Here is a 16,055-nt window from a genome sequence, read left to right as displayed (position 1 = left end):
TATGCGGAATGATTCGACCCATTCAGTGCAATTCGACATGGAATGTGTTTATAAACAATAGTAGGTATAAGCGTTCAATAATAAGACTTGACAACTAACAAATTTACCATATGGTTCTTAATGTAAGGTGCTAGTTTACAGACATATTTTAAAGTGTAGATATGGAATGCCAACCCTCAAATTTTATTTGGACATCAACAACTAACCAAGTGCACGATATTCAATTAAAAAAAAAAATGTACCGAGCGCTCAATATAGTCATATTCTTATTATGCTCGCCATCCGTCACCGATGGCAAGGAGAATTTGAGTGGAAGCTTCAAAAATAGCCAATGCCTTTTTCAATGTACTCTTGAAGGAACCTCTGTCAAATATCAAAAGAAAAAAGATTGTACGGCGTCCAGTTATGAACTAAAGAAAATATTTCAAAACTTATGAACTCTAATAGGTAAATACTTACCACCAATTAATTACAATGAATTATAGTGAACTTCACTCCAAAAGCTCAGCCATAACTTTTCAAAACACAAGGGGACACAAAAATGTCAATAGAAATAATGAAGTGCAACTTCCAAACTTCCAGTCCACAAAAGGCAAATGAAAACATCGAGAAAACTTAGTTTATTTTTAGTGATATTTATATTTTGAGATTATTTTTCATGTTATCGATTTTAAGGTTTGCTCTTAATTTTTTGTGTCAAAAAGAGGACAAGGGTCGAAGAGTATTTGTAGAAATATGAGGGTTCTGAATGATTATAAACTGCTTGATCGTAGCCTTTTCCTTTTGTAAACAGGGCCGTTAGGAAATTTCTGCTTTATTGATCGATAATACTATGGGATCCTATTTATAATACAAGAATGTGGTATAAAGAAGGAATATAATCTCCTAAAACAAGAAAAATAAACTTGCCTCAACTATGAGTGAATCAAATAAGGTATACAATCAATGACTTAAATCCTACATTTTAATCCAATGATTCTTGGAGTTTTTACACTCTCCTCAAGTTAGATCATAAATATTAGCCATATCCAACTTGCAGATAAAGTTATCGAAATTTCGTCATGGTAATCCTTTTGGTGAAGATACTACAGTTTGCTCTGTAGTAGGAACATAGGTCATGCATACAATTCCATTTTCAACCTTTTCTTTAATAAAATGTTTGTTCACTTCTACATATTTAGTTCGATTATGTTGAACTGGATTGAGAAATATTGATAGCTGCTTTGTTATTACAATAGAGTTTGATAGGGAATTTCACTATAGCCTATTGTTCTCCCAAGAGTTCTTTTAAACCATAGCCCTCACATATCCCTTGTAATACTGCTCTAAACTTAGTCTCAACACTGCCTCTAGCCACTGCATTCTGTTTTTTCTTCTCCAAGTTATCAGATTTCTCCATACAAAGGTACAATAATTAGTAGTTAATCTCCTGTCTTCTATTGATCCTGCTAAATTAGCATCAGTGAATACTTCCATCTCCTTACTTTCACTCTTTTTGAAGAAGAGTCCCTTTCCTGGGGAACCTTTTAGATATCTAAGAATTCTGTATATTGCTTCTAAGTTCCTTTGGAGAATACATATGTTGAATTACCACACTAATTGCAAATGCAAAGTTTGGTTTGTACTAGACTTTGATAATGATCCTTTTCAACTGGTTTTTCACCGTCCTATAATTTTCTTCCTCCATTTATAAGTGTCACTTGGTTTGCATCCTAGCATGCCAGTTTCAATTAGGACATCAAGCACATATTTCCTTTGAGAAACGCTAATTCTCCTTTTTATTTAGCCCATGTTTGAGTCACATTCTAGAAAAAAATGCATTATTCATGTCAAATCAATGAAAAATATGTGGTTAAAAAATATGAAATGTTTTAGATTTACATGTAATATTATTTTATTGAAGAACGTGTGGTTGAAATGATGTCAAATCACTGTTGAAGAATGTATTTTTTTAAAAATAATGTGGCTCGAACAAGCCCCTAGCAAATTCCATTCCCAAGAAGTATCTCATTTGTTCTAGATCTTTCACTTCGAACCCTATAGCTAGGCTTATCTTCAATCTTTCCATTTCTACTGTATTGTCTCCAATTAGAATTATGTCATCGACATATAAAATTAAAATTGCCTTCTTCCCATCTTTAGACATTTGGAAGAATATAGTATGATCTGATTATTCTTATTGATATCCTTAACATTTCAACACTTTCACAAATTTATCGAACCATGCTCTTGGTAACTATTTAAGGTCGTATACAGAATATTTTAGTTTACAAACCTTGTTCTTTTCATTTCTTCTACAAAAACTCAGTGGTAATGTCATGAAGATTTCCTCTTCAAATTCCCCATTGATGGATGAATTTTTAATGTCAAGTTGTTGAATGGGCCAATCCAAGTTAGCTGCTAGAGATAAGAGAACTCGAATTTTGAATATGCGAATTTTTTACTATCAAGGTTAGAGGAAAAAGCAAGAATTTTTGTAGACAAAGCATTATAAGATGCGAATTTTGAGATAGGGTGGACAGTACATGATCGAGTTTATTTTCTAAGGTGATAGATAGATCACTCTCAAAGGTAGATAGATCACTCTCAAAGGTGTCCTTATCGAAATCTGGAGCTACCATTGTTCCAACTCTCTTGGTGCTTCAGATATGAGATTCTCCTTGTGCTTTGATTTTGACTTTTTTGAGTAAACTAATATCTTCTTATCATTTTGTTTTTCTACGTCTCCCTTTGATTTCGAATTTCCTTATGTAAATGGCAAGTTAGATGGTGTGACGGGTTCCGAATGAGAGAGAGAAGAAGAATCAAAAGTCCAAAAAACAACCTTCACTCACATTCTCTCCCTAAAGAGAGGGCTTGTTGAAATAAGATGTATTTTCAAAGAATGTGATATCAAGGCTGACAAACACATTTCTTGTGGACGGATCATAGCATTTGTAATCTTTTTGAGTTGGTGAATATCCAATAAAGACACACTTAGATGAACGTGGATCGACTTTACTTCGACGATGGGGATGCACATGGATGAAAGCATAATATAAACACTTTGAGAGGTAAGTTAAAATCGAGGCAGGAATTAGGGAAGTAATTCTAAATTTTTTTGAGAGGAGAGTCAAACGATGGAGTACGACTAGGCATCCTATTTATGAGATAAGTGGATGTTAAAATGGCACCTCCCCATAATAGTTTGGGCACATTTATGGTAAACATCAAAACATGAGCAACTTCTAGAAGGTGCATGTTTCTTCGTTCGAAAAAACCCCATTTTGTTGCCAATGTCAACACAAAAGCTTTGGTAAATTATTTCATGTTCTTGACGGTAGTCTCTAAGAGTGGCATTAAAGTATTTTGTGCCATTATCAATGCACAGAATTTGAATAGTTGTTTGGTATTAAGTTTGCACCATAGAGTGGAAGTTGATGAATAGAGATCCGACTTCGATTTTTTTCTTTTAGTACATACAACCAAAAAAAAAAATGCGAGTATGGTCGTCATTAAATTTCACAAACCAATTTTTGTAAGTGCGATTAGTGGTTCGTAAAGGGCCCCATAGATCACTGTAGATTACAATGAATGGTTTGTACGTAGATCTTGGGAACGGGAGATGTTGATGTTTTGCCAACTCATAAATTTAAGATCAACGGACGTTTTATATGAAAATGGAAGGATATACACATTTTAGGTGTTGAAAGTTAAGATGACCAATTCTAAAATCCCATAGCATAATTTCATTATCCTTGGGGACAAATGCAAAACCACAATTTGAAATTTGATACGGTTTACTCAGATTGACTTCATTAAAGTAATAGTCTCTCACACTCTTTAGCACTACCAATCGTCTTTCCCAAAAATAGATCCTGAAAAACCAACGAGAATGGAGGAATATAGCAAAAAATGGAGCTTTTTGTTAACCTGCTAATTTACAATAAATTGCAGGATAGATTTGGAACATGAAAAATATACTGTAATGTTATATGGTTAGAAATTTGAATACTCCATTTTCCCTCCATCGTTGAAAATAAGTTATCTGCAATTTTCACTATAATATTGTTAGCACACAATGAATATGATGAAAAAAGGAGGAAATAGTATGTCATGTGGTCGGATGCTTCAGAGTCAATAATCTAAGGAGAATCAGACTGTGCAATGGTATTTAGTACTCTAAAAAAAAATTATCTTTGTGGGCTAGAGAACTTGATGGTCCAGAAGTTTGGAGTCTAGAGAACATTTTGTAGAGCTGTTCCAATTGCTCTGCATTGAACACACCGCTTGAAGTGGATTTATTTTTTATCTCAGTAGAATCAACCGATGCTTGATAGTCACAATTTTTTGTGTTTTGTCTTGATTTTCAATCAATTGGTTTTGTGTATATCCCAACAATTATCTTCTTTGTGCCCCGATTTACGACAATGGTCACCCATGTATGTTCTCTTTGTTGTTTTGGGCTTGGCTTATTTACAATTGGTCCTATAGATATTAAAGCAGATCCATTAAGGCCCAATTACTTTAACCCAATTGCTGTAGACCCATGAAGCTGGCCCATTCCTTGAATACCACTTTGTTTAAATTGAGCTAACCCATTAGGCCCAATTTCATTAGACAAAAGGGCTTAAGCGTCTTCTAGCCCAATTATCTTATCCTTAAGCGTCATAGTCACCAGTTTTCTTCTCTCCGCACCTCCAAAAACACCTCTCGCATCGACGACGGAGGGCGGCGACCGAGGATCCTTCCCCTCACATCGTCAAGGTCGTTATTGAGTCCAGCCACAAATTCATAAACCTGTACATGTTCTAGCTTCTTCCTGTACCGAACGCCGTTATCTGTACAGTCCCATTCCTCGTCAAAGTTCAAATCGATACCATGTAAATAGAGAAGATAGGAAATTTCTGTTTTATGTATTGATGATTGAGACACTATTCTGGGATCCTATTTATAATACAAGAATGTGGTCTAAAGAAGGAATATAATCTCCTGCAAAAAGAAAAATAAACTTGCCTGAATCAAATAAGGTATACAACACATTTAATCCCATGATTCTTGGGATTTCTACACCTTTCATTTTTTTTCCCTTCTTCAGTTGAATGTCATAAAAATCGTAAGAGAAAAAAATAGCATTGAAGAAGAAAAAATGTAAAAACAAGATTAAAGAATACACTTATGCATACATCTGGATGGATTTTTTCCTTAGGAAGGATTTCAATAGAGCAAATTTTTGCTTCAAACTATAGAAAGTTCAAAATAATCAGGTGCCAATATAAGATGGTACACAAAAAAGCATAGATCAATTTAGTCACAAAAAATAACAGACAATGATGCTAAAATAATGCAGTACTAATATTGTCTAACTTGGAAGAGTAAATTCAATAGTGCGTTTGTCATATGTGTGCCGATATTTCCAACAAATGTTCATAACATTAGGCACTTAATGGATGCTTTTCAACTCCTAAATATTTGTTCATTAAGAGCTAGATATAGATTAGTTTACAAAATAACAAATCGTGCTTAATCAAGATTTTAGGCTAGCCAATTCATTTAGCTCGTCCTGCCAAGTCATACAAGTTAAATAGATGTGCAAGAACTATTCGAGCTTGCCTCTAATTGGCTTGTTATAAATAAACCAAGGTTAAAAAAAAAATATTTAATTTGATAAGAAATCAAAACATTGGACACCCTAGCACTCAGCTTGGCTTGTCTTTCCTAATTTACATCCTTAAAAACAGACAGGACATTCCTTATATATTCCAAGTGAGATGAACAATATACAGATAACAACAAACTAAGCCTTATTCCCAATAGATTTGAGTTGACCACATCCTTTTTCGCCGCTCCGTTCAATACATAGCTAGAACTGCTGGAAAATCCAAAAAAATAAAATCCTGAAACAATCTACATCTCCCTCTAACATGTTCTACAGAGACCGTATCACGCTTATGAAACCTATTTGTGTCTACTAACATGAACATACTAAGTCACAATAAAGTATGAGGAAAAAGAGAGACTTTGAGCTTTGAGCATTAGAATATTTATGATCAAATTTTTTAACTTACTTGGTCTGCAGCTGCTTGTAAAATAATGTGATCTCCCACTCCCCCAGCCTGATGAAATTAAAATCATGTCAATGAAAATTACACCGTCAAATGAGGAGAAAACTGTTACCCAAAGTCTAGGTATCTGACTTTTTCATCTTCTTCGTGTAGCTTTTGTACTTCATGGGGACATAACCTTCATAGAGCTTTTGTGACGTTTTAACTGAAAGGAAATCAAGAAACTAAAATGAGAAAAAGAAGATGCAATTTCAGAAGAGATGCATAATACAAGTACATCTGAGATCATAATCTAAGGAAAAAATTTAAGAAACAGTTGTAAATGGAAACTATTAGTAATGCTGAGACACTAACCAAGAGAAACCCGTTATTGGAAATTATTATGGTATGTTACGAGCGAAGATCACTGTGAGAAAGGAAGAAGCAGGGAAGGTGCCTAGGTGCCCAATTTCTGCTTCTGTAGAAACGGGGGGGCGCCGTGCAGAAACTTGGCGCCTGGGCGCCCGATTTAGTTTTTTATATAGCTTTTTTTTTCCCTTCATCAATGATCGGGTTTTTGAGAGAAGAAAAGAAGAGAAAGCTTGGAGAGAATTTTACAAGAAAGAGGTTGTTCTTTTTTGGTATAAATTCAAAGCTATTTTTCTTTCTTGAGGATTAACTTGAGGCTTGTTCAAGTAATCCAATCCATTGTTCCTCATATATATTGAAAATCATTTCTTCCCCAATTTTCTTATCTCTCTTTTCATCTTCAAATGGTTTGGGATTTTCACATTGCAAGTTTATTTGTTCTTGGGCAATCTTGGGAAGTGTTTTTCCCCAACAATTTGGTATCAGAGCTTCTTCTTAAATCAGGGTGGTTAAGCTCCGATTTTTGGTGAGTGGCTTGAATTTTGCTGTGCACACAAGGTGTTTGTGAAAATTTCCAAGTGAACTTTGTTGTTTTATTTTCGGTAAATGAGTAGATAAATCATGTCTATTAGAGGAACGGTGAAAATTGGGAAGTATGAGATAGAAAAATTCAATGGGAAGAATGACTTCTCATATTGGATAATGCAAATGAGAAATTTGTTAATTTCTCAAAAGTTGCACAAGACATTGGCGGGAAAGGAGAAGAAGCACATAGATATGTCTGACGAGAATTGAGAAGATCTAGATCTTGAGGCACGAGCGTCTATCATTCTATGCCTTGAAAAAGATGTTGCTTTCTTGGTTGATGGTGAGGAAACGGCGGCAGAGGTGTGGACAAAGTTGGAGGCGAACTTCATGACGAAGACTCTAACAAATCGGATCTATTTGAAGTCCAAATTGTATACTTGCAAGATGGATGAAGATACACCAATCTGGGAGTACGTCAACAAGTTTGATAGGTGCATATCGGACTTGAAGGACATTGATGTGAAAGTAGATGATGAGGATCAAGCACTTCTACTACTTCTTTCATTGCCAAAGTCCTATGAGAACCTAGTACAAACATTGATGCTTGTGGGTGATAAACTTGTGATGGAGAACACTAGAACGTCACTTCTAGCGGATGATCTTCGAAAGATTGCAACTAGTGGCATGTCTACTATTGGTAACAATGAGCAAGCTCAATGATTATTTGTGAGAGGTAGAAGCAATGTGCGACCAAAGAGCAAGGGAGAAAAATCTAGATCGAGTTCTAGACCTCTTGTGGAAAGGCCTTGTTTCAAATGCGGCGAGCTTGGGCATTTCAAAGCAAATTGTACTAACAAAAGGGGTTGGAAGAAGAACAATAAGAACAACAACAACGGGAAGGTGCAAGTCAAGCAAGAGGTTAGCTATGCCTCGGAAGGAGGGGAAAGCGATGAGTGCTACACCATCTCTTGTGATGAAGAAATCTCCAGTAAGTGGATTCTTGACTCTAGATGCTCTTACCATATGTGTCCAAATAGGAAGTGGTTTACTACCTATAGAAGCACTGATGGTGGAACCGTGTTGATGAGTAATAACCATTCCTGTAAAACGGTGGGGCTCAGTTCAATTAGAATCAAGATGTATGATGGAGTGGTTAGAACATTGATGGATGTTAGACATGTTCTTGATTTACGGAAGAACCTTATCTCTGTTGGTGCTTTAGACTCCGGTGGTTGCAAGATTGTAACATGAAATGGAGTAAAGAAGATTGTTCGTGGTTCTTTGATTGTGATGAAGGGTATTCATGAAGGCAATCTCTATGCTCTTCAGGGTACTACAGTTACAGAAGATGTAGCGCTTGGAACAAGTGGAAGTGGTGGAGACCCATGTGAGTGCACTCGGCTATGGCATAGGAGGCTTGGGCATATATCTGAAAAGGGGTTAGATCTACTAGTCAAGAAAGGTTTGCTAAAGAACTTGAAGAAGCCTTGCATGGATTTTTGCGAGCACTGCGTGTACGGTAAAGCACACCAAGTTCAGTTCCAACCAAGCAAACATAGAAGCAGAGGTATTCTAGACTATGTGCACACGGATGTATGGGGTCCGGCGTCTGTCGCTTCCAAAGGTGGTTCCAGGTATTTTGTCACATTTGTTGATGATTATTCTAGATATGCTTTGATTTATTTTTTGAAGCATAAGAATGAGGTATTCGACACTTTCAAGAAGTGAAAAGCAATGGTTAAAAACAGAACAAGAAAGAAATTGAAGACACTGCGATCTGATAACGGTACTGAGTATACAGATGGTGCTTTCAAGGAGTTCTGTGGTAAGGAAGGCATTGCGAGACACTGGACAGTTAGGAATACACCGCAACAGAATGGGGTCGCAGAAAGACTGAATCGCACATTTCGAGAGAAATCGATGTGTATGCGATCCTATGCTGGTTTGGACAGAGTCGGTTGCAAATGCTTGCTACATAGTGAACCGATCTCCACATTCAAAGTTAGATGGAGATGTACCTTACAGGGTATTGATAGGAGAACATGCAGATTATGAGAAACTCAGAATATTCGGATGCACAGCCTACTATCACGTCAACGAGGAAAAGCTTAATGCGAGGGCCAAGAAGGCTATATTCTTGGGGTATGCGGCAGGTGTAAAAGGCTATCGCCTATGGAGTGTAGAGGATTCGAAGTTCATAATCAGTAGAGATGTTACTTTTGATGAGAACTCCATAATAGCTTCATTGAAAGCTACAGTGCCAGGTGGTGATGATGTTAAGACTACAAAGTCTCAAGTTGTTGACATAGAACATAGAGATCAACTTGGTTCCAGTCATGTTCAAGAGGAGCATCATGCAGACACTCAAGATGAGAGTGATGATGAGCTTGAACAAGAAGCGGTTTAGCAAGAGAATGTACAGACACAGCAACAATAGCAGCTTGCAGATAACTTGGCTTCCTCTAGGCTACGGCGTACTTACAAGCAAGTTTTAAAGTTAGGGTCAGACGAGCCTTTGAGGCACTATGGGCAGACAAATTTGGTTGAGTATGCACTCTCGGTGGAGAATAATGAGCCTGCCACTTTCAAGGAAGCTATTTTAAACAACAATAGTGAGAGTTGGTTGGTTGCGATGGAAGAAGAGATGGAATCACTTCACAAGAACCAAACATGGGAGGTTGTCCCATTGCCCATAGGTAAGAAAGCTATTGGTTGCAAGTGGTTGTACAAAAGGAAAGAGGATCCTACCAAGCTCGGTGGTACAAGATTCAAAGCAAGATTAGTGGCTAAGGGGTTTGCACAAAGAGAGGGAGTTGACTACAATGAGATCTTTTCTCCGGTGGTCAAGCATACTTCCATTCGGGTGCTATTGAGTATTGTTGCTCATCATGATCTTGAGCTGGAACAACTCGATGTCAAAACCGCCTTCTTGCACTGGGACTTGGATGAGGAAATCTATATGCATCAACCTGAGGGCTACAAGGTTGAGGATAAGGAACGTCAGGTATGTCGCTTGAGAAAATCACTATATGGATTGAAACAATCTCCTCGGCAGTGGTACAAGCGATTTGACTCCTTCATGCTAAAGCATGGTTTCTCCAGAAGTGAGTATGACTGTTGTGTTTATATTCGAAAATTTCGGGGAGGTAGCTATATCTATCTTCTTTTGTATGTGGATGACATGCGTATCGCTTCGAAAAGCAAGATGGAGATAGATAGGTTGAAATCTCAACTTGGTAAAGAGTTTGAGATAAAGGATATGGGGGCTGTTAGGACAATACTGGGTATGGAGATTAGAAGAGAGAGGACGAACCGGCGAATGTTCTTGAATCAGAAAGGCTACATTGAGCGGGTTATTGCTAGGTTCGGGTTGCAAGGTGCAAAGTCGGTGGTGACTCCATTGGCTCCACATTTCAGGCTCTCTGGTAAACAATCTCCTACTACAGCGGAAGAAAAGGTACGCATGGATCGTGTACCTTATGCTAGTGCAGTTGGTAGTTTGATGTATGCCATGGTGTGTACACGCCCAGATATTTCACAGGCGGTTAGTGTGGTCAGTAGATTCATGGCGAATCCGAGGAAGGCACACTGGGAAGCTGTGAAGTGGATCCTCAGGTACTTAAAAGGTACCGCGGATACGGGTTTATGTTTTGGTGGAGATGCATGTCATATAAGTGGGTTTGTGGACTCGAATTATGCAGGTGATCTAGATAGACGACGATCTACTACTGGATATGTGTTTTGCATACATGGTACCCCAGTTAGTTGGCGATCAATGTTACAGGCTACAGTGGCTCTTTCTACTACAGAGGCCGAGTATATGGCCATGGCAAATGGAGTGAAGGAAGCATTGTGGTTGTGGGGTCTTCTAGATGACTTGGGGATTGAGCAGGATTGTGTAGACTTGTGGTGTGATAGCCAGAGTGCGATTCACTTGGCTAAGAATCAGGTTCATCATGCTCGAACCAAGCATATCGACGTCAGGTATCATTTTGTGCGTAATGTCATAGAGAAAGGTGATATTTCTCTCTTGAAGGTACACATAAATGAGAACCCAGACATGTTAACCAAAGTGGTAACGGGTAGCAAGTTTTAGCATTGCTTGGACTTGCTTCACATTAGTCCGTGCTGATATGCCCGAGTGGGCATGGCCCTTCAGGGCGAGTTGAAATGAGGTGAAAAGTATATGAAGGTGGAGGTAAGTACATAGGCAATCATGGTTTGAATGGTGCAACCGAGTTTGGAGCTTACTGCTTCTTCTTGTGTTCGTCCAAAATTTAAGGTCTATCAAATGATGTACAAGGTGGAGAATTGTGAGAAAGGAAGAAGCAGGGAAGGCGCCTAGTGCAAAAACTTGGCGCCTAGGCGCCCGATTCAATTTTTTATATAGCTTTTTTTTTTCCCTTCATCAATGATCTGGTTTTTGAGAGAAGAAAAGAAGAGAAAGCTTGGAGAGAATTTTACAAGAAAGAGGTTGTTCTTCTTGGGTATAAATTCAAAACTATTTTTCTTTCTTGGGGATTAACTTGAGGTTTGTTCAAGTAATCCAATCCATTGTTCCTCATATATATTGAAAATCATTTCTTCCCCAAGTTTCTTATCTCTCTTTTCATCTTCAAGTGGTTTGGGATTTTCACATTACAAGTTTATTTGTTCTTGGACAATCTTGGGAAGTGTTTTTCCTCAACAATCACTGATCTGATCGAAAGGATAAAATATCAAATGTCAATATGCTTAAAATTCTACTGTGTCGGGTCATGGTGATGAGTTGTTGAAAGATAAAAATTCTGAATTTGGCACCACAGGTGAAATGACAGGTAACAAAGGTTATTAGCTTTGTTACTTAGAAATCACTGGATTTCGCAGGTCATGAAGTTGGGGTGGGGGATGAGAACCTTTTCAGGAGACCATCTAAATGTCTTGGAAAATCAAGTGATAATTATCATTCTCAGATTACAAACTGCACTTTGAACGTATGAAATTTTACAAATTGATATGCTATGGACAGGGAAGAAATAAGAATATTGAATGTATTTTCATACCACAAAACTTGTTTTCAAAAGCTTATTGTCTAACCATACCTATCTCGTCTGAACCAATCCATAATCTTGTGTCATATGTTAACATGTGTTAAGTGTTATATTGTACATCATAAAAACTAGTTTCAATAAGACACTTGAATATGGATAACGGTAGCTTCCAAGATTTGCATAGTTGCTATTTCTTCTAAATTTAGCTACACGTGTCATTGAACTCTTACATTATTGGACAAACCTATATTATCTCAGAAGATTCGGAACAATCTGAATAATGACTGAGTGAGAGATAATGTTGCTTATGAGATTATTGAATCTCTAGTTTGGATTTATATTCTTTGACATGCAAAGTAAAGTGATGAGAGGTCATGTGTTTTTTAACTTAAAAAATATGAAAAAAAAAAAAACCAGAATAAGCCACGATATCACAAGTATAGTTAGAATAATGAGATGAAGAATTTCTTTTAGAAAATTGTTTATTAGTTTGAGGTGTCCCAACCCATGACTGAGAAAGTACATGTCCTTGAACTCCACACCAAATGAAAACATGTTCATTTTGAAAATCTTTAAAGCAATCGAAAAATCAGTTATTTTCAATTATTTTGGTCTGCTATCTATATCTCAAGTATCTGAATTGAGCATCAAATTTGAAAATTCTATTCTCGGAACTACTTTAATTCTTCAGGCATTTATTATAACAGTAAATTATAATATTTTTGAGAGATGATGGAGTTTAGCTATTCAGTTTTCCTGATGTATTTGACTCGGAACTAAAAGATGGTCTTCAGGAATGTTACGGCCGTCTTGATAATACAAGGTTTAGACACAATTTGTATGGTGAAACCTTTATATGTAGCTAGTGCATGACAAATAACGTGCGAAGGTGAAAAGGAGCACCCACTTGTCAAAATAATACTAGAAGATGAATGTTTTTTTAAACCTACCTAAGCATTGACTGCAAAAGGTAAAAGTTCAACTGAGGTTGAACTAGGATTTGAATAACACGATATATTTCAAGGTTGAATAGCTTAGGCATAATTTGTTTAGATATGCACAAGAAGCCCCCCCCCCCCCCCCCCCCCCCCCCCCCTTTTTTTTTACAGAAAATGTGAGTGCAGGAACACAGTAATTTAATTAAGTTAATTATAAGTTGTTTATTTAGCATCCTCATCAATCACTACACTAAGATTAGGATTGGAATAAGTCAATGCATGAGAAGTTATTTGAAGTACACCTGTTTGATGACCTGATCTGCTTTCTTACATACTTGTGGTAATCGGGATTTTTTAACGACTGATCTGTGAGCGCTCGAAACTGTCAAGTAAGTCAAATGGATTTGATTGTCACTCATTGGCAGCAACAAAACTGTAGAATGGCCTTGCAGGTATATACCTCACCAAGGTCCCAAATAAGGGTAACTTTAGATAAATTTGAAATTGCATAACAAAGAGCACGATCGACTAAGCTTAAAAAGTTACAAGTAAATAATTTTTAAATAAATAATTCTTTTAACTGTTATGGTTGGAAACAATAAGTTAATGAAAAGTACTTTTCACTTATTTTCAAGCTTAGCCGAACATGCAAAAAAGTAACAGTAAACTGATATAAATTGAACAAAACGACCCAAAGCATGGTAACATTTTCAATTTATCCTTGCTGCTTTCCATCAAAAATACTGATAACAGTATTGGCATAACTAGATACTATTTCCATAAACTCCTCGGTACAATTAGACAATTTAACAATAATTAGACTAGTCAAGAGAGACAAACCTGGCAATTCCCATCTCCCTGGATTTGTAATTCAGCTAACCCCTATGTTGTCAACCTGAATGACAGCTATGTTAAGGAAAGCCTTTCAAGAAAGAAGTATCCATTAACAAAAATATGGAACGTTCGAACGATCAAACAGTAATATCACAATCCTGCACATCCATATGACCAGGTTTAAAAAAACCCCTCCATCCTCTACAGGCAATAGCGAACAGACATGCCAAAAAATAAAACGAAAAGACATATTCATATCAGATATAGAAAAGATGCTCTCGAAGAAGAATAATGTTGAAAAAGGACTCATCAAAGCAAAACGCAAAAGACTAAAAGAAAAAAAGTGCATTTTATATATAGTCAAGAAATTCTCGAAGAAAAATGGTGAAAAAGTACCCATTAAACCATTATTGCAACAACTTCAAAACTCATATGGCTACCGAAGCTGAAAAAAAAATTAAGGCTTCTTGAATCTATTTAACTATATTTAGTAATATGCCAAAATATTTTATAGTTTTATCGAAATCCTGACAGGATAGAAATAGTAAGAGGAATTCTTCAAGACTGACCATCAACTCTCCAAACTCAAGTTCATAAAATTCAAAGCGTACTTCTCATTGTAAAAAAATTCCTCTTCCATCCCACACACTTTTGCATCCCATTATATCCTTAATTACTGCAACAACTCTCTATAATTATTTCTAAATAGTTCAGTATAGTCCCTACAACAATCAATTGGGAAAAATTTTCTTTCGTAAACAAATAATTGCAATAATTGTTCCTAACTTCTTCCCATTTATTCTATTATTCCTGGTGTCAATTCTTTATTTTTCTCCTACTTACTTTATTGTTTGTGTTCTTTTTTTCAGTCTCTTGTTTCCATATGCAAAAGAACAAAGAATGTAAGCCAGTCATCAGATGCTCTGATTTTAAGACTGGGAGAATAGGAGTACAAGTAGTGGAGACGAAGAATGAGGAGGAGGAGGAGAAGGAAAAAACTATTTTAGGATTTTCGAAAAAAAGAGACACTTGAAAGACTTATAAACATTAGGAATATTTTCAATTTCTCTCTCCATAAATGTCCTTAAAATATATCCTAAAATAATAAAGAGTAACAAGTACACGAAAAAAATACAGAATGTAAAACAAAAACGAGATTAAAGAAAAAAAATTTAACCTCTCAGCAAGCCTTCCATGGTCTAAGGTTGCATCATTTGGATCAGGTGTATCACCAATTACCCAAGGCTTATGCTGAAAATTCCGTGAATTTGTAAGCTTGTGTATAGCCAAAATCGCCCAACACAAATTGCTTAGCAGTATTGAGTTTTTCCTCATTCGGCACACTCATTATATGTTGTTTTAACAGTATAAAATGCAGTATGATTCAGAATCCTCGTTAAACAATAAGCAGATTCTTGCAAGTTTCGACATAATAAAATGCAGTACATTCCATATTCCTAGTTAAACAATATGCAAATTCTTGCACGTTTTGCAGAAAGTAAACAAATTAGAAAAATCATCAACCACAAGACAAGAGAATGATAATCAAGAAAGACTACTTAAAGAGCGCACGGACAACATATTCAAGTTCATGATCTCCATTTATTTAACAATAATTTCATTATTAGGATTCAATAAGGGAGAAATTTGAGGAATTGATGATAATATATTAAAATACCGGGATCGAATCCAAATGAGAAAGCCTCTTGCCAAGTCTGCCATCATAATTTAATCTTTCTTCTTCTGCTAATATTTCTGCAATTGTATGATCATCCTCTGTATCCTGCGAACTGCTATTCGAATGCGAGCTCGAGCTAGCACTTTGACTTCCATATTGCTGGATCATTCTATTTTTCTTGTATAAACAATAAATTCAAGCACCACCCAAATATAAAGCAAAAAACAACCATTAAATTACCCAAAAAATGAATGATCGATATAGTTTCTTGATCAAATATTTCAACAAAAACATACCCAAAAGAGAAATTTTAAAAATTTATCGAATACCCAGAAAGAGTGAAAATATCCAAGAAACAAAGAGAATGGAAAGCGAAGAGTTGAGTTTTGTTGTAAATTGGTTTCCAAATTAACATGAAATATGGGAAATTAATTAAGTAAAAATTGAAATCAGAATGTATGATTAACCAATCAATTTCGATGGAATATTCGGATTTTATTCGATGGTCAAATTATAAAAGTAAAAAGGCCAACTTGTTCTACTCATTGAGTAGATGATCGTAGTATATTTGGATATTAGAAACCAATTCCGAGTGAATGAGAAATTGCGGTTCAAAGATTTGAGGAAAATACGGTGAAAAATGGCTAAATTATAT

General features: G+C 36.2%; 1 protein-coding gene across 6 annotated transcripts; it reads right to left on the bottom strand.

Moving 5' to 3' along the window:
• On the bottom strand, positions 1 to 15,785 carry LOC111390318. 6 transcript variants are annotated; one of them, XR_002701897.1, is made up of 8 exons: positions 15,401 to 15,785; positions 14,900 to 14,973; positions 13,729 to 13,783; positions 13,191 to 13,348; positions 6,177 to 6,249; positions 6,048 to 6,095; positions 460 to 514; positions 1 to 363 (listed from the first exon to the last, which is right to left on the bottom strand). XR_002701897.1 is itself a non-coding variant. In XM_023015336.1 (7 exons), the coding sequence occupies exons 4-7, from the start codon at positions 13,305 to 13,307 to the stop codon at positions 270 to 272; spliced, it is 315 nt and encodes a 104-aa protein (XP_022871104.1). In that variant the 5' UTR covers positions 13,308 to 13,348; positions 13,729 to 13,783; positions 14,900 to 14,973; positions 15,401 to 15,785; the 3' UTR covers positions 1 to 269. The 6 variants fall into 6 exon arrangements, 1 of the variants encoding a protein (XP_022871104.1); XR_002701898.1 differs by lacking the exon at positions 13,191 to 13,348; XR_002701900.1 differs by lacking the exon at positions 14,900 to 14,973 and having other exon boundaries at positions 13,191 to 13,270.
• Positions 15,786 to 16,055: the final 270 nt, after the last annotated feature.

The sequence above is a fragment of the Olea europaea genome, unplaced genomic scaffold (assembly GCF_002742605.1).
Source record: "Olea europaea var. sylvestris unplaced genomic scaffold, O_europaea_v1 scaffold671, whole genome shotgun sequence".
In the NCBI taxonomy this organism is placed as follows: Eukaryota; Viridiplantae; Streptophyta; class Magnoliopsida; order Lamiales; family Oleaceae; genus Olea; species Olea europaea.
Note: the sequence above shows the minus strand (reverse complement) of the source record. Positions and strands in the feature narration are given on the sequence as shown.

What these genes read in the sequence shown, in the direction of transcription:
- LOC111390318 (XM_023015336.1), bottom strand. Translation starts at nt 13,307, where the DNA reads ATGAGTGACAATCAAATCCATTTGACTTACTTGACAGTTTCGAGCGCT. An exon ending in ACAAGTATGTAAGAAAGCAG is followed by an intron (nt 6,250 to 13,207) that starts ATCAGGTCATCA and finishes ATTTCCTTTCAG; the next exon opens with TTAAAACGTCACAAAAGCTC. An exon ending in TACACGAAGAAGATGAAAAA is followed by an intron (nt 6,096 to 6,176) that starts GTCAGATACCTA and finishes TAATTTCATCAG; the next exon opens with GCTGGGGGAGTGGGAGATCA.